The following is a 25,782-nucleotide window of genomic DNA, read 5'->3' as shown; positions in this document are numbered from 1 at the left end:
ATCCATTTTTTAATTTCATATTCAAATTTTTTTCATTTTTTCATTTATGAATGACCATCTAATTTGTTACTGAAGCCAGAATATCATTGTTTAGAAGTTTCTTTTTCTCTTAGTTAGATGCACATGTTGATATGACAAAGGCTGATAAATCATAAGATTCTATATTTTTTATTGACTAAAATTTCTGTGCTTAATTTTGCTGTGGAACATGGTAAAAATAGAAACAGAAAAAACAGTATTGAAATTTTGTCTTAAAGCATTGCACAAGTATGATTTCCTTGCTCTTCTGATTCTCTGTTATGAATTTAATATTGTCTAGTACTGATAATGTTACTTGCATGTTTTTAATAATTGAGCAAAAAATTCACTTGTAAACAGATTTCTCATTTTCAGAAATTTTATTAATTAATTTGATTTTCATTAATCAAGAACATCAAATCCTCCCCAGCCCCTTAGGGTTATTTTAAACACAAATATTCAAATTTGAAGATTAAAACTAAAATAAATGGAAGTGCATGTAAATCAGGAAATATATACGATCGTAATTGCTCCTTAAAAAACATTTACATAAGAATCTCAGATTTTTTAAAAGCAATTGTTCTCAGATCACTCTTTACTGAATAAATTTAGTCACTTACTTAGAGGAGTGAAAGTTGAACAAATTTCATCTTGTTTTGTTGATGTTATTTGAAGACAATTAAATTGCAGCAATTCTTATCAGAGCTGGGTGTCTAATCTACTTAAAATTGTGCTTGAGTTTTTATGAAGAATTGGACAAGTTCATTACATTAGATTTCTTCAGCTTCAGTAATTTTAAATAAAAGCAAAAAAGAAAAAATAATTTAGAATCTACTAGATCAAATTAATGTATCATATTTATATATGTAAAGTGGCATCAAAGTTTAACAGAAAAACTTGGCTCTACTATTCCATTAAATAGATAACTAATTATTAACAGTGGAAAGTACAGTGTAATACCAAACTACACCAATTTATATAAGTCTTCCACATATTGTAAGCTTCATACTTGATAAGATTATACTCTTACAGCTAACCATGGGAGTTTTATTGAAGTTTGTGTTTTGGTTTTTTTTCCTTCTTTTCCTGACATGTAGAAAAATGTGACACTAAGACTTTGCCATTTCTGGAAGTTAGTTTAATTTCCATTTATCCTTCATGGATATTTTTAGCAGCTGTAAATTTTATTAATTTATTTTTTGTTAACTAAGTTTCTTACCTTTAAATACATGTGAGTGCTGACATATTGGAAATTTCCAAGCTGCAAGATGTAGTGGTTGGATGTTCCAATACCACTATTAATTAGGAGAGAAAAGATGGATGAGCGTAACTTAAATGGAGGCTGATTGCAAACAGAGGGCAATTACCTGAAGTGTGTATCTAGTGAAGTTGGGAAATACTTCTGAAAATTCAAACTTGTCCTGAAATGTCAGGTGTTTTGAATTTATTCCTACATAACTTCAAATTTTTTGGGTCACAGTTTGGCCCAATTTCTGATGCATGTGTAAAGAAATATATTTATGAAGTCATTACAAAAAGTTTGTAGAAGTGTTGCTAAGTGTTGGACATCGGTGGTGCCAGGGAAGATATTGTTATTCCAAGCCCACGAGATGGCGTGCTTTCCCCACCAGAGATGGAAAGGAATCTGCAGGTCTCACTGAAGGGAGAAACGTGCTTTAGGTGCGTGGCACAGATTTGATGAAAACCCCCACAAATACTTAAGAGCGAGCAATCAAATCAAGTAGAATTGTATCTATTGAGAACTCTTCTCTGATGTTTTAATAACATTTTAAAAAAAAATAAATCTAGGTATGTCCATATCGATTCCTATTCCTAACAATCTATTAATTTTCTCTGCTTCCAGATTTCATGTAACCAGTACTTGAGCTGTGTGCTATCATGAGCTGATTTCACTGAGAGTTATATGACCATAACTGAAAGTTACAACTAAATTACTTTTTGACTTCATCTTCTTTCCTCCATCCCTAATTATTTTCCCCAAATTTGCAGAAAGAAAAATTGAGAAAAGTAAAAAGAGAGTCAGAAATTTTGCCAAGACCATAAGTAAAATTTCACTCATTTTATAGAATAAGGGATAGTCATGTGGGTATGAAATCAATGATTCAGTGTAATAGGAAAAGACAGCAAAACTGGATTTTCTGTACTATGTTAACTCATGCACTGTATTTTGTGTCTTTAAGGTCCCAGTGGATTATAGATTTTTGTCAAATTTATTTTTATTTTTCTGTGAACTGGGATGTGGATAATGCAAAAAGGCCAGTTCTGAGATGATTAATAGTCTTGGTCTTTTATAGAATAAATAGCTTAAACGTTAACTCAGGTTCTCATTAGAGAAGACAGATCCTTACTCTTGTTTTAACCAATATGTTTGGTTTGTGTTTAGTACATATGATAAGCGATTGCCAGTCTTCATGGAGATACCAACTTGCTTTACACTGTATAAATATGCTAGGGCTATTCTGTGTCCAGGACATCTTAGCAGAATGAGCATTTATTTTAAAACTTGGTCTAAAAATTATGTGAGCTAAAGATCTACAGATGTCTCCCAGACAGCTTTAAGTCATGGCCATTCTTTCCTATGAAATCTTCTTGCTATTTTTTATAAAAATGTGTGCTTTATTTTCTGGAACCGTGGTTACCAGAGTGTTATGCAGTTAAGTGATTTAAACCTTTGAAAAGGGAACTGAATAGAATTAATCACTGCAAGCCTATTAAAGCAATGCCAGAGGGATTTTTGTACTAGAGGTTAAGAAAAGACCTTTTATTCCTATCTAGTAGATAAATGGCAAAACCCTCACATTTCTCCCTTGTTTCCACTCTGACAATTTTTGTATTCTTTTGAATTAGTTCTAATCTGCAGTTGTCATCTCCCTCTCCACACACACAGAACCTTTTCCCCTTTTACACCCCCTTCCAAAGTTTCGCCGTTATGCAACACAATGCTTCATTGCTCCCAGGAACAATATGGTGGCAGTAGTAAATATCCTTTACTAAATACTCTGTCCCAGACTTCCAGTTCATCCTTATCAAAGGTGATTTATAAAAGTGGTTTTTGGTTTGTTTTTGTTTTTTTTTTCCTGGAGGACACAATGGTGTGGAAACAACTTCATTGTGTTACTGTATATTTTCTGTTACAAAAGCATAAAATTTTGGGGCTTAACCTATTTCCCTAAGCAATTATCAATAAAAGTTCCATCAGTGCAGGAAGATGACATTTTTCTAACTAGTTAAAGATTTTGTCGATTTTTTTTTAATGTATTTTTTTAAACATAACTGAGAAGTTGTTTTTATTTTCTTTCCCAGAGTATTTAGATAGTTGCAGATGATAAAGAACAGTTGGATGAGGTAGCTGATACTGTTTACTAATATGTGAAAGGTTGTATAATTCATAACAATATCCATAAGATGACTCTTTGTATAGTTAAAGTACTTTTGGGGTCTTACTTGTTTTAGAAGAACCATATGGACTGTTAGAAGTCACCTTTTGAATTTGTACTATTTAAGGAAAAGTGTTATGGTTTTTCTCACCTATTATAATGCTTGGAATTGAAGTATAGAGCTGAGTGAGTGCAGAATTTGCCATGTATCAAGATAGATTTGTTTAATAGAATTAATGGATTTTAGTAATTATTTAAATTAGCAAGCATAGAACTTCAAGTAACTTATTTTAATTGGAAAGTACGCTATTTAGTTCTGCAATCAAAATAGAATTTGAATTTCAATCACTCAGTACAGCTTGGTACTGCAATTTGCTAATAAGAAAATAATTTAGCCAAGCATTGTCCTAGTCTTTATATGATCCAAGCTCTATATGAATCCTTTGTTTTGGACACACCCCCAGATCTTACTGTAATTTGTTTTCTGTGTTATAATCCTCTGACTTTTCTTGAGGAACAACTGAGCAGGCTTAAGAAGAAAGACTCATGATTGCAGGGTGAACAATAGTGGGAGACCAGAGGAAAGTGCAGGAGAAAAGGAAGTTACAAGGAGGAACTTGCAAGGATACAATAGCTAGGAACACAGTGATCTGTGATTTCCTTCCCTTCAGACTCTTTGTCTGTTAAGTCATTTTTAACATTTTCTTGGGTAAAAATACATTCCAACTGTTATTCTAATAGAGTTTAAAAAAACCCCAAACCTTTGAGATATTTCAGTCTTCCTTAGAAAGCTCACTGTGAGGAAAATTCTAATAACACCCTTCTTCAACTTGTAATTCTGCTGGGATTTAGTTGGATTCTCCAACATTCTATATTCTTTGCGTTGTATAGTGACACTCTTGAGGAAAATTGTCTGATGTGAATTTTCCATCTAGAAAATAAAAAACAGAAGTGAAAGAGTGACTTGACATGGTAGATACTTGTCCTGTGCTCTGAAACAGGTTACAGGTCTTTTTGTGTCACAAAAGCACAACATTTAGCTGGATTCTGAGTCTTCTGATCTTAGGCTTGTTGTTTTTAAACAATAGCAAGAGTATAAGGAAATTTTGAAAACACACAAAATTCATCATACAAATAATACAAAATGGTGGAGGAGAATGGTATTATGTCAGTAAAATTATCTACTGTCATTTAAACATCTCATATCTTCACTATGAAATGAATACATGTAAGGATCACAGGATTAAGGTTAAGAGAAGTACCCAGAGTTCAAAAGACTCGGGGACGTCAACTTTGACTGATGACAAATTCACTTGTGATATTTTTATCTGAGTGTGTTCTGGTACAAAGGGACAAGTGCTCATGTTCTCAGTAGAGCAAATAGTCCATGAAAAATTTGAGTTTAAATGCTTCAGTAATGTCTTTCTATCTTTATCCAAATGTAGGTTGAGTCAATTATATGGATGAAAAAGAAGGATGAAGAGAAGGAATTTCCAGTAACATGGGCATTGATCAGTTTTAAACTGAAATGTCTCAGACTGTTCATATTTCCCATCTTTTAATAGTTTCAATTATTGGGTTTTTTATCATATATATGCACACATAGTGGACAAAATTTAATCAAATTGACTCTGAGCAGTAATATTTACATTATATTTGATTTTGTTGGTTGTGATGGGTTGTTCCCCCTTCCTAAGCAGAATATAAACAAAAGACTAGTCTGTAAAAGCTGTAATCAACTAGTTTCTTTTTTATGGCTTTCTAGATTCTATCTGCATCACCATCACTGGGGAGTGTTACTGAGCTTCAGGCAACAGTTCCAAGTTCAGCCAGTTTTATTCCGGAAACTGTGGCTGATCGGCTTACGGCACAAGGTAAGTCAAGCTTGAGACTTGTACCTGATGCTAAATGCAGTGTATTCACCCGCCCATATGTCAGTCTTTGTCCATGCTCTACACCCTACAGCTTGCATGTTGCTGGAGCAGTTGATGCTTTTAGTGCTTGTTTTAGAGGACAAACATTAAACACTCCTTTAATTTGACAGAAGCAAGTGCAAATGGTACTGCTTGAAACGTAACTCAAGACTTGAGTTCTCTTCTTGGCATCTACTCGTGCTTTCAACATACCAGTCATGGTAGAGCTGTCATATACATACATACATGCCCACAGGAGTGTGTATGCACACACATACACATAGATGTATACATGCAGATGTATATAAAATTCTCTTTATATGTAGAAAGATAAACACTAGTAAATATTAAAAATATATTTATGATCATGTATGTAGAGAGAGCTGTTTTTAATAAAAGAAATATATTTTAATAAATTATTATTTAATCATTATAATTATTATTAATAAAATAAAAATATTTTTATTTTAAAGAAAATACTGTGAATCTGTAACTTTCCAAATTTGCTGCTTATCTTTATTGAATGTCTGGTAGAAGGAGCATTTTATTTTCAAACTATTTCCTGTATCTGATTTAATTTTTTTTTTCTTCCCATTCATTCCTGAATATACAGTTTAAACATAGAGAGGACTTGATTGTTTTATGAAAAATACAAATAAACTTTATTTTTGTATCTGCTGTAATTTAATCTCTTGGTTGTTTTGGACTTTTGTTTTTATTTAACTCACTCTAGGTCAAAGTGATACAACCATTACAGAATCTTCAAGTCAGCATGATTCTCCCATGTCTGCTGCTATGTCTAAACAGCGTGCTGTAGTCACACCTGCCCTTTTGTCAGCTGTTTGCAGCCTTCTGCAAAATCTGCTGGTTGTCATGCCAAAAGATACTGGAATTGCTCTTCAACAAACACATTTGCTAACAACTCTCAGCAGGTATGAGATCGATAACTGTTGAACTACAAACAAGGTGTAGCAATAGATGTTTAAAAAATCTTTGAATGAGATCTACCCATGTTTCTTACTAAAACTGCTAAACATATTGATCGCTTCTTGCTCCTGAAGTGTTCAAATTTTTTTTTTAATAAAAAAATGCAATCAATTGAGGAAAATAATCAAATTTTTTTTTTTTCTCAAAGAATAAGTAATCATATTGGTGATTCCATTTGTGGTGTATGTCTTACACAGGACTACTGTGTTCCTCTCACGATGTTTTAGGGTTTTGTCGGGTACTTGGAACTGCAGATCATTTCAGCTCATTTTATGGTTTTCTTCTTTGAGTTGTATGAAATATTTTGAAGATGAGCCAAGGATTCTTACACTAGAAGAGAGTAAATAAAACTTGCCAAATTTGGGTGATTGATCTTAGTGTTTTACTTCCTTTTAAAAGGAGGAACCACTTCGAAGAAGTCTTCAGATAGTATGCCATGTTTCCATTTCCCTTGTAGCCAATTCTTTTGTCTATAAAAATGTTTGGAAGTCCTGAAGTGCAGCATGAAAAATTAGTTAATTTTTTGGTAAAAGTTTTCAAGAGCATTCATAGTTGCTCTTCATAGTGCAATTAATGGAAACACAGACAAACAAACATAAGACCCCAGCAGCCCTGATGTGAATACAGCTTATATTATTGCAGAACTGTTTATTCTTCTAGAGGAAAGAAAATAAGAAATCAAATAGAAAAAATTGATTTTTGCCAGTGCAGTAACAGCTATTGGAATTTATATTAGTCTAGCTATTTTGAAACAACATACTTCTACTATAGTTGCCGTTGCACTAGACTTTCTTAAAATAGTGGGGTTTAGCAGTAAGTGCATCTTACTTAATTTTTACTCTGTTTACTTATATTATTCTCTTCTATGGAACGTTAAGTTGATAGAATGTTAAATTATTTAACTGCATTTCTAACCAATATGTTTTGTTTTAGTCTTATAAGGGCTAATCTGGTTGAAAGATGCATCTTGGAACTGAAAGCTCCACTGGGTCATCGGTGTCATACAGAACATATAAAAGCTCAGGTTAGAGAAGCATTTGTTACTTCCTAATTTTTTTTTAAGCTATTAATTTATTTATGTTAGCATAATTTATATTCATTCATATAGTTCAGACACACTGCTATAGGCTATATTTGTGTCAATCTTTACGCTTTTGACAAAGCTTAAGTGAAAATAAACCATTTTATTCAACATAGGAGAATTAATTTCTGTGTTAGGACTATAATTAGAATGACCAAACTGAAAATGAATTGTCTTTTAAAAGTATAAGTTTAATTTAGCCATTGAAGAAATTATGTAATAGAATTTTTTGTATGTTACTGAAGTATGAGCCAGATATAGCTACTGACACATTGGATATTTATTGTCTGGAACAAACCTGGCTGCTTTGCTTTGTCTCTCATCCTGCAGACACTTACATAGTTCTCAACTAGTTTTGATCTATGCAAAACATTTAGGGTTACTGCTGATAGAACTACCTTTTTATCAAATTTAATTCTGTATATACAATGTATAGAACATGATGTTTCATGACACAGAGCTATTTCATAGCTTCTGCTGCTCTGCATTCAGATTTACTTTGAATAAAATTACTTCTCTAATTAAAGAAACGTTTTTCTGCAGAAAACTTATGAGAATAAATAAAATGTCAGCTTCTGTTTTTAGGAAGACACATGTATTCCTCAGTATTAATGACCATTTTTATGTTTCCCTTTGTGACCTTCCAATGAGTATGCTTGCTCTACATGCAGCAAGAGTCATGACCTTCTCACAAGGAACTTTTGCTTTGGTACTAGAAAATTGCACACCTGTTTCCAGACTAGGCATGATGTTTCATCTTCTACAGTAAAAATTAAGAGAAACATTTTAAATTAATGACCTATTACTTACTTTAAGTGGTGTATATTCATTGAAAATGTTAAGAATCAGTTGACATAATGTGATTAAATTTAAAATAATGTGAAAGGTGTAACTATATGGCTTTATTTCATATCTCTCTACAAATATTTTACAGGTCTTGTTACTACTTCAGTACTTGTCATCTGTGTCCAGGCTTCTAAAATCATGTTTATTGGTCGACTCTGATCTTGTAAGTCAGGATGAACTGTTGAAACCTCTTTTGGGAAGTACCTTCAGGATTCTCACCATACGTCCCAAAGATGGCTTAGGTAATGAAGTACTTGTTTCCTTTACAACCAGACAGAGGCAGGTCTTTATTAGGTACCATCTTGATGTAAATGGACAGGTGTGGTCAGGCTCAGCTTTCCAGGTTTGTGCATATTTGTAAACAGTTGGATTTTTTTCTGTGTTATTTTTGCAGATACCGAATTAACATCTGCACTTCATGAAACATGGGTAGAGTCTTTCAGCCTTCTAGCTACATTACTGTGGAAAAGTGGCCAGATATCTTTTCCATCTGTGACAGCAGCCCTTGCAAATCACTGTACAGCAATAATTGGTAAAGACTATTCCTGGATGTTTTTCTCCTAGCAACTAATAAACAGATAGAAAAGAGTGTCATTCCTCTTTAGATGCTATTAAGTAATTACTAATGAGATACCCACAATGAAAACTAATGTGTCCAGAGCTTGACTGACTTGTTTTGTTTTCTTCACATATGTGGATGAGTGATTTTAGTTGTAAACCTTAACCAAATGTGGCATTTGTGAAATGCTCCATTAGCACTTCATTTTGTTTCCCTTCTTTCTTCTTAAATATCTTGCAGAAAAGAAAAGCAAAGTTTTGAGGGGAAATGAGAGACATAGAAATCCAAGGTTATTATACAGGAGTTTATTCATTGTATTTTAATTATTCTTACATTAGTTACTTGCATAGTTAGACAAGATTCTGTGATGTGCTTCAATACTGAATATGAACATACACCAGACAAGCTTGTGCATGTTGAGAGATCTAGTGAATCCAAATCTAATTGCAAATAAAGCAGCTAATAGCTAACAGTACTGTTGGTTTTATAATGTTAAATGATAAAATTGATAAAATGAGGCGAGTTCAAAAAATTACTGGACAAATGAGTGATTTGAGTGAAGTGGAGATTGCTTTTTTGTTTTATAGTCAATGAATGTAGAGCAATTAATTCATTCAACCCTTATAAAACTCAGACTTTTCTTTCTTAGATTTTTAAAGACTTACAAGATATATAAAATTTGTAGAATTCCCTGGGCAATGCACAGTATAACTGCTTCCAGATTCACATGCTTTCTTTGACAAGTCTTTGTGTTCTAAAGTATACTTGAGCTTTATTCGTAATGAAATGTGAAAAATTTAATTTTTTTGTTTAACCTTCTAGATACTATTTCCGATTGTATTCATCTGTCTACCACATATCCTGCTTTATATATGGCTAGTTTGCAGTTCCTTTCTGTCCTTTTGAATGAGGAAGGAAGAAAACAGCTCCAGGATAAACAGGGTGTATGTCAGAATCCAACTATTAGCTTTCTTCTGGATCACACTGAAGAATGCCAGGCACCAGTAACTCAACTTACTGCATTAATTATTCAGGTATTTAAAATTCCACAATGTGATTGGAAGATATTTTTGCATTTTTGATTATTTTGCTTTCTTTATATTTAATCCTTCCCTTATTTACAGGTTGGTAGTAATAAGTAAAATTATATGCGAAATTTCTGTCTTATTTGTTTTCCCTCACAACTTAGTTCTTTTATCTGTATACTTATTTTCCTTCTTTAATTTATGTGCAGTTTGTCACTGTAATAATCATAGTAATCTATGATTAGAAGTGTAGTGTTTTTTTCTGAATGATGCACCTTATATAAAATGTAACTTATTTCTATTGTTCTGAAGTCATTGTCTTGTAAGTATTTTTTAAATAAGTATCCTAAGATACTATTTTGCTATGTAATGCATATAATGATGACATTTGTTAGTCATATACTGGATGGTGTGACCAAAAGAATGCTCTCTTAATATCCATCTCCTCTCTTTGTATGGATGCTAAACTCTTGTAGAACAAATAACCTTACTACTACAAAGACTTGTCCTGGTATCTGCCACAAACAACTGTATTCCTTTGCTGCTCCGTGCATCACTGTGGCTCTATTGTATCTATTGGGATGTGGTGTTTTGTCCACTGAGAACCTGCTGTCCTCCAGGGAGCAAAAACTTCCCAATAGGATCTTTCTTGGTCACTCTACAGACCACTGAAACCAGAATTGTCTGTCTTTGGCAGCTAATTTCAGATAACTCAGAGCATAGCATTTTCGTGTAAGGACGTGATTTTCAGGGACTCAAGCAAAATAGGGGCACTTTGTTAAAATCCCATGGTTTGCTAATATCCTGTTAGGTTTTTGTATTAACGCTTGCATATGTGCCTGAAACGAAACTCCTTGGCTCTGGCACAAAAAGTATGGTTGCATGAGAGTCTGTCTGATAAAGACATGTTGTAACATTCCTCTATTTTCATACAAGTGTAACTGCTTATCAGTCTGTTCTTATCAGTCTGTGTCAGCAAAAAGGGACAATTCTTACGGTGAGAGCAGAAAAAGTTGATACCATGAAGAATGAACTACAGCCACGTCAATGAAAGGACATTAGACATAGTTTGAGTATTGTAAGAGACATCAGCTTTTAACATGCTTTTTAGCTGTTCAGAGATGTAGACAGACATTGCATTTTGTTCATAAAAGAGTTCAAAAGATAGCCTATGCTCTCTGGGTCCTTACTGGGCTGCCGTGATCTCCCCAAAAGGATAACAGAATTAGGAAAGAGAGAGCTTCAGGTTTTTAGATCAAAATACCATTATACCAATAAATATCATGTATTTATTTATACCCTGTCACAGTGGTCATTGAGAGGACAGTGAAATGAGTCCATGGGATGGAAAATAACCTATAAATAAAACAAACACCTAAACAAAACCACCATTAAAAATGAAAAATCAACCCAAAAGATTTAGGACTTTCTTCAGGTGAAGCACTTTTAAAGAGAAGCAGTCAAGCAAATAATTGGCTAACATAGAAAAGGATGGGAGACTTTTCAAACAAGCAGTCATCTCCATTAATCATCCTAAATACATAAAATCTACATAATACCTGATATATGCAGTGGTAAATGCTAATTTAGTACCCAGTGTGCAGGTATGAATATTAGTAGACCGGGTCTCAAATTGGAATTCATTATCACATATAAGAAATCTAGTAAGTGCACATGCTGACTTTGAAAGGCATTGCATGTTTTGTGTACGAAAATGTTAATCCTTGTGTACACAAGCTTAAGATTAGAAATAAAATTAAGAAGGAAATCATAATCTGTACATAAACTCTCAAATTTTGGCCCTAACTTTTTTTTATAGATATAAAGCTTACAATATTTTAGAAAGACTGTGAACTCCCCTTCAATTAACAGTAGGTGCAGACTAACATAGCCAGATCTCCTGTGGATTTATGGGACATCTTAAATTTATTATGCAGCATAATTTCAAAAAAGAATTAAGTATCCATTCTCACTTTAATACTTTTAGAATAGTTTAAAACTATAGAATCTGTTGGCACAAGGCACTATAAATTTCTAGAGTTATTTTTTCCATTCAACTAGTAGTTAATCATTAATTAAATCTTAATTACTTTTGCTCCCTATGCTTGACATAAATTTTCTTTTTTTATTATGAGCTGCAGTTTTTGATGGCAGAGTAAGGAAAAAATGCATAAAAGAGCATGCTTTAAGAAAGAATGGAATTTTGCTAGTGTTCAAGATAAAATTTAGAAAATAGTAAGATAAAATTAAAACTGTTGAAAAAGATACAGGTATAAGACAACTCACCTTAATTATTGGATCAGTTCTAGTCTGCCACATAATACTTATAGGAAAATACCCAAGGGGTTGATAGGAAAATATGTTTTTTATTGCTAAAATATTAATGAATATTAAGAAAAAGTAAAAACATCTAGCAATTTAATAGAGAAAAAGCCTTTGAGTGGATAAGTCACAAAACCGACATCTTAGGCTATGCAGGATTGCTGGAACTCAACAATTTTTTCTTTCCTGGCTTGTGTCAATTAGTTTAAGCTTTTAAGTACTTAAACATCTAAATTTTTTAATTTGAAAAGAAACCATCACCTGTCAGAACAGAAAAAGAGTTAATTTACTTTGAAGATTCTTGTGTTGCTGTTAGATTCGAGATTTCACACCAGATCTAATAAAAGCAGTTGTAGTCTAAATGTAAAGTTCTTTTTTTTTGGTTATAAACACAGAACCCAGTCCATGCTTCGATACTTTGATTTGGTGTCAGTTGTCCTTATCAGTGAGGTGTTGGGATTTTTCTAGTTATTAACTTACTATTTATTCTTTGACCTCCTCACCCCTGGTTACAGTGAACACTTCAATAAATTATCACTTTAGGGCATGCATTGACATTTTATTGCATATGAAAATTTGAAAAAATTGTTAGTTCATTAATACATGGTGTATTAAATGCATGTAGAATTAAAATCTATGAGATCCCATGGATAGGTACTCATGAGATTTCTCTTTAAAGTATTAAGATTTTCGTAAGATGTTGGATTTTTGGCTAACTTCAAAATTTGTTTCTCTTTTTACTATGATCTGGTAACTGTTCTTATTTTCCTGTATTTCTCTGATTGTAATGGATGCTGTTTTCTGTTATCTTGGATGTCAGAAGTGGCATGGTGTTTTAGGGAAAATTGCTAGATAGACAAAATTCTCTAGTGGATAATATATGAAGCACAGACTGTTCCTTGTCTTTGCACTGTCTTGTTATATGACTCTAAATATTCCTTTGAAAACACACAGATTATACTTAGGTTATTAGAAATGTGGTGATGCTCACAAAGACCTCACAAAACTAAGACAAGTTACCATTTTTCACTGTTTAGAGTATCTAAAATAATTATCGGTGATTTTTTAAAGGAATTTCACTGTATTTAATCTCATCATCATTGTGTAGAAGGGAAGTGAGATTGCACTAAAGGCATGTCAATGAGATTTCTGCAATACCAAGCCTATTCCTGAATGTTAGGAAAAGTATGGAATGCCAGGATTTGGAATCTAGGCCTTAGAAAAGTAGAATGTTGAGAAAAGAATAAGAGAAGTGGGCTTTAGAGCAAAAGAAGAAAGATTTAATTAAAAAAAAATTAGTTCCAAAAAAACCTGAAACACTTCAATGCAGACTGACTATAAACATGAATGTAGAGAGGGAGAACTCTATATAGGAATGCAGTGATAAGTCACCCAAATGAAAACATAGACTCTGACAACCTATTTATGAATATAAATACTACTGTTAATATGGTCACTTTTCCATTTCAGTAATGAAATTGCATTTTTGTAGGTCTTTGAAAGAAAATCTTCAAAGGATGTGCTGAAAGAAGTTACTACAAATGCACTGCTGTCTCTGTTAGCTGTCAGTAAAAATGCCCAGAAATGTGCTTTGGAAGGTGAGTATTTCAAAATATATGTTAAATGATTTATGAATCAAATGCTTGCAGGTGTTTTGTATATTACCTTTAAACAGTAAATTTATTTTTTTTTTCAAAGCAGAAGACCTAGGTTTCAGTGGCAGGGTTTTTTTTCAGATTTTCACTGAGAAATCTTATTAATAATTAAAGTTTTCAGCTGCAAATGAAATATTATTTTGTAGCCAGTTTAAAACCCTGTGGTGAAGTCACAGCTCTGTGTTGGAGTAAGAGGAGACCTGTTAGCTTTTTACCAGTAATGGCATATTAATTCACTAGAAACTGGAGATTTTGCACTGGCAATAGCTTCATGTTTTTGTAGGTGAGAGTATGCCCTGTGTTTCAGTTCTGGCTGTACCTGGACAAGAGGAGACTTTCTCAGCTTTGTTCTTCCCTGACTCTGTTTCTTTGGTCCCATTTTACAGTTTAAGTAGGACTTTCTCTCCTTCACAGTAGTAAGCTACTAATCAAAGACTTCTTGTGCCCTCTAGAACACAGGGGAGAATGGTGAATTTGCATTTCTTATGTATCGTGTCTTTTACACCTTTTGATCTGTCCAAGTGCAGTTTGTCTTGGGTGCTTTCCTGTAATTTACATCTCTGTTTCTTCCACTTTGTAAACCTGCAGTACATTGAAACACATAGTTTAGACAGTTCTGCTCAGTGTGTGATCCTTATAGTGGCAGAAACTCAAATTCGAATTTGATACTTTCTGCTCTTTCCCAGCGTACTGGTTCTGTACTCAGCCCTTGCTTCAGTCAGGGTTCTTCTGTTGATGGCTTACTAGATCATCTAAGTTCCTGCTTCCTCTGAAGGCACTTCCACTGCAGGAAGTGCATCATTCTGTGCTAGAGCAGCCTTCAAGTCATCCTTACAATACAAACCTTAGAAAAGAGAAAGAAGACTTCTGGGGTTCAAAGCAGTGTTCTAAAGATACCTGTAGCTCTAGCATCATCTGTTCAGCTCTTAAGGGCTACTTTAAGTTAAAAACACAAGTTCTGCACCTCAAAAGGAGCAAGCCCTTACAGCAGTAGAGGCTGACTGGAGAGCTGAAAAGGGCCTGGTAGGCAGTAAGCTCAGTGTGAGAAAGCTAACAGCATCCTGGAATCCTGTGTCCTGAACACAGGAACACAGCCATTAGATCAAGAGGAAAAGAGTCTTTCTTCTACTTACCACTTGTTGGACTAAATCTAGAATACTGCATCCTTTTGTCCCAGTACAACAAATGTCAACAAACTGGAGCAAGTTCACTAGAGGGCCATCAAGGTGGTTGTGTTCACTTGTCATTAGAGAAGAAGCTGTGGGAGCTGACTTATATTCACCCTGGAGAAAAGAAGGTTTTGGGAGGACCTATGAGATTCTGAAGAAGTTGGAGACACGTTTTTTACAGCAGTGAATGGTATAGGAGGATGGAAAGAATGGGCATGAATTGAAACATGAGCATCAAACTGCCTATAAATAAACATTTACCTTTTGAAGGCAGTAAAGCAGTGCTAGACATATAGTGCTGTCTCTGTCTTTGGGCACTTTCAAGACCCAGCAGGATAAAGCTGCAGGTAAACCCTGCCTGCTTGGAGCTTGTTCTGCTTTGAGCAGAAGGTTGGTTATATGACCTCTGGCCATCTCTTCCAACTTGAATTACTCTATTATCATGAAATCATAGAATGCATTGGAAAGGGCCTTTAAAGGCCTTCCAGACCAACCCCCCTGCAATAATCAGGGACAACTTCAACTCTGCCAGTTACTCAGAGCCCTATCCAACCTATTTCCAGGGGTTGGGCATCCACCACCTCTCTGGACAACCTGATCCAGTGTTCTACCGTCCTCACTGTAAAAAATGTCTTGCTCGTATCTAGTCTAAATTTGTCCTCTTTTAGTTTAAAACCATTACCCCTTTTGCAAGAGGCCCTGCTAAAAAGTTTGTCCCCAGCTTTCTTATTTTTTTTAAGTGTAAGGCCGCAACCAGGTTTTCCTGGAGCATTTTCTCCATGATGAACAATCTCAACTCTTTCAGCCTCTCCTCACAGATGTATTAGATACCTCTCAGAATTGTTGTGATCTGCCTCTGCACTCGCCCCAACAGATCTTTTCTGTGCTTCTTTTCTGCTACCCTCTAGGTATAACCATCTAACCAATTCCTCATCCACCATCCAGTCCATTTGTGAATTGCATAACTCCAGTTTTGAAGGAGGTTGTAGAGGACTGCATGAAAATCCTTACAGAAGTCCAGACAGATGATATCTGTAGCTCTTACCTTATTCACTTACATAGTCACTCCATCATCTTATAGTGACTTCAAGACTCTAGATCCAAAGAAAAGATGCTAACTCACAATTTTTCTCTTTAAGTCAGCTGAGTGGTTGCTTTGATTTGTCTCACCACAGATGCAGCAAATCTGCTGTAGTTTGGGAAAAGTTGGGTAAAATAAATGGATGCCCTAATCTCATGAAGGTTCACTCTTCTAAGCTGAATTGTTGAAGATAAGCTGAAGAATTATGAGTTACTATCCTCTCCATACAATTAATCTTCCCCTCTCAATCTTACCAGTCCTTCCTCTGGGCATTCCTCTCATGGGACTTTGTTGCAAGAGGACTCAAATGTATTCTTGCTTCTTGAGAGCATTCAGCTAGATGCCCTTTATCTCAGGAACTGTTTGCTTCTTCCTGATATCGAGAAGATAACAACAAGATCATTGCCAGAAAGATAGTTTGGTTTTTAATAAAGCATTTTTGATTGTGAATGTAATTATAAATGTTACTGGCTTTTTTCTTCCAGCTGACCTGATAGACAGCTGTATAGAAAACATGAAGCACATTCATGCACAGCTGAATTTGGATTCCCTAAAGCCTGGAAAAGCACAGAGAAAAAAGGTACTTATAAAAAACAGAACACTGATAGCGTAAGGTGATTCCCAGCTTTCTTTTGTTTGTTTTTTTTCTTGAAGCAGATACTGCTTGTATGTGTCAAAGATGAGACAAAGTAAATGGCAGCTTGTAGTGCATCCAGATACTGGAGCTTCTTTAAGATTCAATGATTTTAGAGCTTTTACTAACTTAATTATCTCACATACTCTTCCACCCAGCAGTCTTATTAGGTCTCAACTACCTTTTCCAACACAGGACTGCTACTTCAGCAATGTCAGGTAGAAAATCACATCTATTCATACTTTGCAGTCATGGATGTTCACTGGACAAAGCCCCTGGGCATGTCCTGGCATATTTTTCTATGCATCTCTGGTCCTCAGGATCTTCTCCCATTTGCCAGACTGTTCCTTCAGCCAGGATATTGGCATTCTTCTTTTTGGGCCCATTTCTTTTTGTCAGGGACTGTCTTTCTGACAAGGATTTCTTTTCAGGAATCCTTCAATCCTTTTTTTTTTCCGCTGACTTTTCTTTCCAGAGCTCCAAGCTTCTGTTTGCCTAAACTCAATAGTCTACATGCAAAGTATAATACATGATCAGCCTCTGAATTACTGGTTTTGTCTCATTTCTTTCCATTAATTGGAGGATTCAGGACTCCCATTTCTCTTCCAGGCTATTAGCAACTAGTCCATCCTGGCTGAAAGCCTCAAATAGCAGGCTGATTGAGAGTTCAAAGTTCACATTCAGACATCCACTCACATACAGATCTCATCCTTTTGTAATCTGTCATGCTTGTAATTTATGATATTTCTCTTATACCAATATCACAGTATTGTTTTCAGACATTGTTGGGCTTTCAGTCTTGATTTTATGGCCCTATCTAATCCAGCTAATTTTTTTCCATCTTGTTTCCACAATATTTTTTATTTTTCTTAATTTTTTTTCAGTATATTTCAACCAGTGCTAGCTTTTTTGTTTCTGTCTATTCTTCTATCAGTCAATCTCCCGTCCCAAAACTAGTTCCATTCTGCTTGTGCATGTAAATCATAGTTCTCCTGTTATCTGGCTTTCAGTTGTTTTGGTTTTTTTCCTCTTCTCCTTCAAACTTGGTCTGGACATCTCAGTTTCTTGTCATCAGACTCAATTGTCCATGGTTTTTTTAACTTCTTGTCAGTTTTGTGTTTTTTTAACCTCATACTTGTGGTCCTTCCACTGCCTGCATTCCCAGTAGCTTCTGTCCATTCACAGTTTATTTATTTAGCCTTTTTTTTTCCAACCTCCCTTCCAGCTCTTCCAGACTCTCATGTCACCCTACTCTTCTTTACCACATTTAGATATCAATTGTCTTATCATCATACAACAATTTCATAAGATTTTTGTTGCTATTTCCTTGTTCTCCACCACTTTTCATCTAAGAGAATTAATAAAATACAGGCAGTAACCTCTGCTGTCAAGTTTGATATCTTTTCTATTCCCACATAAAGCAGAAATTGCAGAAAACACCTTCCTGTAGGGTATTTCTGCATTGCTTCAGCTAAATAGTATTTTTCTCTGAAGTTTTGATAATAACATTGGCCTTGATTTGTGAGAGTATGGGACTGTGTTTTATAACAATGAACTCTTAAAAAAAATTGAGTTTGACCCTGACATTTGAAGGCTATAATATTTTTTCTTGAGATCTCCTAAAAACATTCATTTTCATTTTTCAAGTGTTGGAGGCTGAAAGGTGTCCTGCCCTAGTTATGTCCTGAAAGGCTGAAATCAGCTGGTCCTTTATAGTTTTTGGGTTGAGGAGGAATTTAAAACTTGAAAGAAATTAGAGGAAATGAGCCTCTGAGAAAGTTCAGAAAAACTGTTTATGTTTAATTGAAAATTCTTTGAAAGATTTGCAAAATACTTTGTGGCAGATTTCCCTGCTGAGCTGGGACAGTAGGTTGCTGCATCATATCTAAGTGTGCTGTTCATCATATATGGGGGACACTGAGATGTTGCTTTCATTGCAGATTTAGGTAGCTATCATTCACAAAACTGCCCCTTCACCCACTTCAATGCACAACTCCCAAAGGAAAGCCATGAAAGCTTCTTGTCTTTTTTCCTTGTTCTGACTCTTTTAATTACTGGGAAAAATGTGTTTGACCTAATTCATTCTCAGGTGTTTTACTCAATATTCCTTTTCTTTCACAGTAATTAGTGTGATGCTAATAAAGAGCATGAGAAGTATTTATAAGTAGCCAGGCTTTCAAAATATCATGTCAAAATATTGTCTTAGTAAAAAGCAAGATATCCTAAAATAAATAAATACAAACAATGTTATCAATGCAATCCATAACTTTTTCAACTTCCTAGAAGTTTGCATATTGAGTTGTAGCTTGTGGCATTTTAAAGCTATTTTACTTATTTACTAAATTAATACATACAGAATTCCTTGAAAGAATTCTTGTCTTGGAGTTATTATTTTATTTGGCTAGAAGTGAGACAAACCAGTTATAAAATCTATTTGTAATAATGACTTGTATGTTTCTTCCTGATCTACTGCACCTGGCTTTCATTGACCTTTTTGGAAGGACTGTTACTTCATCTCTAAATGTCATCAGATACATGATTTATGATATATAAAGCACATTATGATTTTTAAGCATGCGTTGTTTCTTCACCTTTTCTGAGATTAAGTATGAATCCTATTTTACATTTTTGTTCCTTTACGCTTGATAAGACAGAAATAGTATCCCATGAACAAGCTTGCTGGAATTTGGTAATCTTTCAGAAGTGCTTTAGTGTGTCACCCTTATAGGAGTTAGGTCAGCCATCACTGCCCTGTGGTGTCACAGCTCTGTCTTGAAGACAGACTTTTTGTTCACTTGTAACTTGAATCTCTGTGTAGCACCTCAGTGTCCAAAGGTCTGTATTTATTTTTGTAATATTCTTATTGAGTTGGAAGTTATTTATAGCTTCTATATTTATAGTTAAGGATAGGAAATTAAGTTCCTGGGGATATAAGGATGTATTGACCTGCTCAGCTGTAGAGATCACAGAATATTCTGAGTTGAAAGGGACTCCCAAGGATCATCAAATCCAGTTCTTAAGTGAATAGTCCATATAGAGGTCAAACCTACAACCTTGACATTATTAGCACCATGCTCCAACTGAGTTTATCTCAGGGTCTGAAAGACAGAGCTAATTTAACCATGTTTTTATCCAAGGCAGAAAAATAAATGCTTCTAGGGAGTGATTAATTTGACTTGTTTTAGATGTGTGCTTTAGGATGGAACAAATACTCAGAAAGTTCCCACCTATTCTTTATTAGTTGTAAGAGAAATGGAGCTCAACATTACAGATTTCTGCATTTGATCAGATTGCTGTCCCTAGAAATAGTATCTGTGGGTTATAAAGAGAGATAGGGATAATAAGTTACTGGTTATAAATGTCTTTAGTAAACATGCTTGAAGCTAGCTAAGATGAATTCTACCTGAAATCAGAAGAAAACTGCTGAACAGATGTGACCCAAACATTGGTACCTTAGATTTACACTTCTTTTGAAATATCTTACCTCCTTGTAGATAATTCATTCTGGTCTTACACTGATGATCTTGAATTGTTTTTCTCTGGATAGGAGGATAACCTTATCAAGGAGTTAAGGTGTTCTATGCAACTCCTTAGAAACTGCCTCTTTCAAAATGAAGACTGCAAAGTAAGTATTCTTATACTGAAGTAATATGAACACATTTAGTTACTAAATGAAGATAATTTTTTTTTCTACTTCAAAGTTGTTTTCAAACTGGCTAAATTTAAGTTTGATATTAATGGCAAGGAGTACTTCATATTTCATTATTATTCCCACTTCCTAAGAATATTTCACACATCTATTAGGAACTTAGAATTCTTATTGAAGCATCATCTCCCAGTGGTTTCAGAGTGCTGTGATCTTTTATATGCACTTCTGCTTTGAGTAAGTCAATTCTACATTACTTGTTTTCACATTTTCCTGTGTTCTTTCTTTCTGATCACTGCTCTTCCTCTTTCTTATTGCTCATACCATTCACACATTTATTTCCAGTTTCACAGTTTAATATTTCTTGGCATTGTATTACTTGTGCTGTTTAAGCAACTTGGGTCACTTTTAGCAAACACAGTGGTGGAACTAGAATATTTCTTGACTTTTCAGGGCTACCCCTTTTCCAGGGCATGTATTAACATCCTTTTTGTATGCAGAACACTTGGGGCTGAATAAGCCATCTGATTATTCTGGAAGTCCCCATAACTTGATTGTGCTGTAATCTCAGCTAAGATTATTGTGGAATGTTTTTCTTTTTTTGATCAGGATCTGCAGAAAGAATTGCTTGGAAGATTGAAGGAGGTTGCTGTTGCTAACTGAAGATTTCTATCATTTATTCTGTATACAACTTGCACTCTTGTATTTCCATGCTTTTTGAGTTCAAATAATTACTTTAGAAGAAGTTGAATAAAACTTTAGGGAGGTCCCAAACAAGAACAGTTGGAATGAATAAGTTTTTACTTTTGTTTGCATGTGTTTCAGTAATTAAGATATGTGCTATTTTTGACTGGTGTAGAGTTAAATTCACTGATGGTTGAAATGATGGTGTCAGTTCTCCATACAGTCTTTTAAACCATAAGATAAACCATAAGATTAAAAATATGGTTTTCTAATTCTGTATTTCATTTTCAAAGGATTGATAGCATTTTAAATTCTTCCTCACGTTGTTGTAGATGGCAGCACTCAAAGCTCATCTTGTTCCTGTTGTGCATTCTCTGTGGCCATGGTTTTTGACAGATGATTCCTCAATGCAAATAGCTCTGCATTTGCTCTGTGTCTACACTGCAAACTATCCTGCAGGTATGAAAGTCACTCTGTGGTGGAATACAACAAAATATTTTACCAGAATAATTAAGACAGAAAAACATAATAAAGGGAAAAGAATGTTTATTGCTACTGTAAGAAGAAAGTGTAAAAGCACTGGTCCATCAAAGTCTATCAAGAATTTTGATTTTAATATATTCAAGACTTTTGTTCAGATTTGGTTTCAAGCTGTTGGGATTTAGCAAGAGTGCAACTGTACTAAAGGATTAAATAGCATTTAATTCAAATCATTATGTTTGAAGGTTATGCTAAATGTCCTACTAAGCTGAGTAGTATATTATAGAAGTACTATTCTAGGAATTCTTTAATAGAGAGCAGTGTATCAGTACTTTATATGGGTTGTACTTCAGTCCTGGTTGAGAACATTCTGGTTTTGAAATAGTCAATCAAATTCAGTTTTGTATTAAATTTCTTCAATTTATTTAGGCTGTGGACTTATAGCTTGCATTTGTATATTTTTCATGAGGAATCTCCTTTTCATTTGAGGAAACCTTTTATTTCCATTGATAATTATCCCCACTATTAGAAGCCTGAACTTCTTTCCAGCGTGCATTTTTCTCTTTCCATATCATGGTCATTTAGATTTTATATTTAGATATTATTATATTATTATATTATATATTATATATAATACATATTATATTATATATTATATTATATATTATATATTATAAATTATATTATATATTATATTATATATTATATTATTAGATATTTAGATCATTGATAATGATTTGCAAGTAGCTTGAAGAGACACAAACATGTCCCTTTCTCCCTGTCAAGATACCATAAAAGAGTTAGCATGGTTAAAACATTACTCTTTTTATAAGTTAATGTCTCCAGACCTTAAATGAGCTTGCAATGGCTTTTTTTCATGAAGAACTTTTTTTAATGTGGGCCAAAGAAAGATGTGTATTAGTCAACTACAGGCTATAATATAAAGTGTCCTGTCCATGTGCAAGAAATCAAGCTGAAGTGGCTCTAGGCTGCATTTTTACTTTCCTTGCTGATAAGAGCAAGAACTCTCTGATCAATCATGTTTTTTCTTTCTGTCTTATGAGGTGTCACAAATTTACCTACTCTGAGCTGGTTAACCACTCCTCCTCAGTCTAGTCAGAGAAATGCATGTAAATATTTGTTTACAGTTGAACATTGTCTTATTTTTGTTTATGTTGTTTACTTTTGCCATACAAGAAATTAACTGTTGTTGCTGATGTCCACTAGAAAAAAGATATATATCTATATTTGTGCAGAAGGCATTTATCTATATTACGTTGGTAACACAGTTGTTCCCTGCTGCTGTATTAATTCAAACTTGTAGCTCTGTAGCACAGGATTCTGCATTCTTCTGTTGTACAATGTAATGACAGCTGCAGACACTGCTTATATTTCTCAGAAAAATATTCTAAGGAATTTATATTAATCCTTTCAAATTATACAGAGACCTCTTTTCTGAACCAGTTTCAGAGGATCCCTTCAGATTCTACTGCCAAATAATTGTATAATTAGATATATGTTCTGGTTTTTAAGGAGACTTTCTGAGATGCAGCAATGGCTTCTATTTAACAGCAGAATTGCCTTTTACATTATAGAACAATAGAACAGTAGATGCCTATTCCAGTTAAGTGTCACATTCAGGCACATTTCTGTTCAAAGCATGTCTGATTGACTTCACTGGGGTTCAAAGAAAAGACACCTAACAAATATTTTGAAGAATTCTATCTCAATATTTGAGCAGTTGCACTGCTCTTTCTATAGATTTATATTTTAAATACTTATCTGCATTTCTAATATGATAAATGTCTCATTGCTTTAAGGTTGTGCTTCACTTTGTTGGGTCAGTGGTGGACAGTCATCACTTCCATCTGCACGAAGTGCAGCTGGCAATTCATTAATGCATTACATCTTGAAGTTGGCTTCCCATGTGTCAAATGATAACAGCCCAGTTCAGCAGGTGGTCTTTTGTCTAATATCTAACCTTGCTCTGTCTCATGACTGTAAAGGCATTATTCAGAAGGTAAGTAAATGGTACCCTGTATTTTAGCAATGGATGCTGTTTCCTTTTTGATTAACCCTCCTATTTTGATATGGAGTGTCTTGTGATTATATCGAAATGCTTCTGTGGGAAGCAAATCCATTGTGTCTTCTGTTAGCTGTGTTATTGTTCCCTAATAGCAGAGTGTAATTCAGTTATATTCATAGTCTGGACAACTTTTGCTAGAGCTTTTGTAACCTCTCTGTTTCAGTGGTTTGTAACATTTTTAATACCCATATATATTGATAGCGATCACTAGAGGATCATGAAAGGAGTATGTTGTAGAACAAAACTCCATGTGAATGAACAAGAAATTAAATATTGTGTAAATCATTAGGTATACTGTGGCAAACATAACTTTGTGAAAGTTTTAGGAAAAAAAGCAATGATTGGATGTTAGATAAAAATCTAGTCTAATTACACAAATGTATGTAATGTCTTTTTCCTTTTTATATTTTGTATATAGAATGATTCTTACTCTGTTTCATCAAATATGCTTTGAAAAATCTGTTTCCCTTAAACTTTGACCATTTAAATAAATTCAGACCTTGAAAGAAGAAGACAGACCATGTAGAAAGTCAACTGTAGTAGTGACATGATAAGCTAAAACAACCAAAATGATAAAAAGAATGTTTCTTTCTAGCATCTTTTATAGTAATTTATTAATTGCAAAAAAATATTTTGATCTCCATTAGCAATGCTCTGTTCTTGGACCTAATTACCTGTTAGCAATGCAGGGGAAAGTAGATCTTTTTTGTGATGGTAATTATGCAAAGCATAGTCATACCATTACAAAGTGGCTAATACTAAAACTTTGTTAACAGAAACAAAGACTTTGAGATCTCTTCCACAGTAGCTGTTATTTGTTTTTGCTTTTAGAATCTTCAGAGTTTCACTCTAGTGTGATAGTACTTCCTTCTCTCTCTTGGGCTCTGCTTTCATAAGTGTAAGCAATATTGAATAACCAGTTCCCTCTGTGAGAATTAAATTACCAATATTATATTCACATGAAGAAAACCACAATGAGTTTGTGTGCTGGGCTGCTTGCTTTCAACCAGATGCTTGTATATGTTGTCAAGATTCAGTGAGGTTGGGAATATTTAGTCAAGGACTTTTTCCTTAGAGGAATTTAGAATGTTAGAACACCTCCCTCTTGCAGCAAGGGAATAGATTTTCATCTTCTCAGAATCTCCTTAAAGTGGAAGCAAACCCTGAGATAGTATATGTCATATCAGTGCACAGTTCTTTTTCTTCAAAGCTTACAAAAATAGAGGACATTCCTCTGGCTGTCAGTGAAGGGAGGAGTGGTGCTGTAGGTTCTTATGAGTCACTTCCAACTTGAGGCATTCTGTGATACCTTTAACATTTGTTAATAGCATGCAATAATAAGTAAGGAATTGAGAATACATTATCTAAGTAGTGCATTGATTCATTTAAAATGTTGCTAGCTTATTTTTGAGTAGAAACATTGAGTGCAAAGCAAAAAGCTTATGTAGTGGTGGGAATTAGCCTTTAAAGAAATATATTGTGTTGGATCAACTTTTATGTATCTACACTGCATAAATTATTTTGCAAGAGAATGTATGTTATATTAACTTCTTAAACATGCAGTAAATTATTTTTCATATGTAATTTTTTTCAAAAATTGCTGACTAATAATGGGTTGCTTGTAATGTGTAAATTAAGCAATAGTAGTGTTTGTAGGTCAAGTACATAGATTGGAAGGTCAAACAACAACAGACAAGCCATGGAATACTAGAAATTCTAAAACCCTTTTTCTTCCTTCTAACAGAGTAACTTCCTGCAGAACTTTTTATCTCTTTCATTGCCAAAAGGAAATAATAAAAATTCTGGTAATGTGTCTACTCTCTGGCTAAAGCTGCTGCTCAACATATCTTTTGGAGAAGATGGACAACAGATGGTCATGAAGATAAATGGGTTTTTAGACCAGATCATTGAAATGTGTAAATACAAGCACAAGACCAGCCAACATCTAGCACTTCTTATTCTACATAACATGTGTTTTAGTCCAGCTAATAAACCAAAGATATTAGGTAATGGTAAGTATCTGAAGGGTATGCAAACTGTTGTTCTCTGAAAATATCACGGCTTCCAGAAGACTATATCTTCATGGCAGTTTGGGTTACTGACCAAGAACGCAATGTTGTATTTTAGAAAAGCATTTTTATAAAAGATATTTTTTTAGAAGTAATTATGGAATACATATTTTGGCAGAGAGACAATTG

At 34.1% G+C, this 25,782-nt stretch overlaps 1 protein-coding gene across 5 annotated transcripts in view; it reads left to right on the top strand.

Moving 5' to 3' along the window:
* The window catches only part of RTTN (rotatin), a 78,678-nt gene that overhangs the window by 49,294 nt on the left and 3,602 nt on the right, over positions 1–25,782 (top strand). For 4 of the 5 annotated variants that reach the window (XM_086893859.1, XM_086893870.1, XM_086893876.1 and 1 more), the window contains 12 exons: positions 5,182–5,290; positions 6,063–6,261; positions 7,250–7,340; positions 8,332–8,485; positions 8,638–8,775; positions 9,625–9,836; positions 13,642–13,747; positions 16,540–16,634; positions 20,236–20,313; positions 21,351–21,477; positions 23,319–23,518; positions 25,329–25,596. In XM_086893859.1, coding sequence (XP_086749985.1) covers positions 5,182–5,290; positions 6,063–6,261; positions 7,250–7,340; positions 8,332–8,485; positions 8,638–8,775; positions 9,625–9,836; positions 13,642–13,747; positions 16,540–16,634; positions 20,236–20,313; positions 21,351–21,477; positions 23,319–23,518; positions 25,329–25,596 — 1,777 coding nt within the window. Of the gene's footprint in view, positions 1–5,181; positions 5,291–6,062; positions 6,262–7,249; positions 7,341–8,331; positions 8,486–8,637; positions 8,776–9,624; positions 9,837–13,641; positions 13,748–16,539; positions 16,635–20,235; positions 20,314–20,492; positions 20,629–21,350; positions 21,478–23,318; positions 23,519–25,328; positions 25,597–25,782 lie in introns of those variants that run through there. The other variant, XM_086893885.1, reaches the window with a different exon arrangement.

This window comes from Cyanistes caeruleus, chromosome 1, assembly GCF_971803275.1.
Source record: "Cyanistes caeruleus chromosome 1, bCyaCae1.hap1.1, whole genome shotgun sequence".
In the NCBI taxonomy this organism is placed as follows: Eukaryota; Metazoa; Chordata; class Aves; order Passeriformes; family Paridae; genus Cyanistes; species Cyanistes caeruleus.
This window is presented reverse-complemented; position numbering and strand designations above follow the sequence as displayed.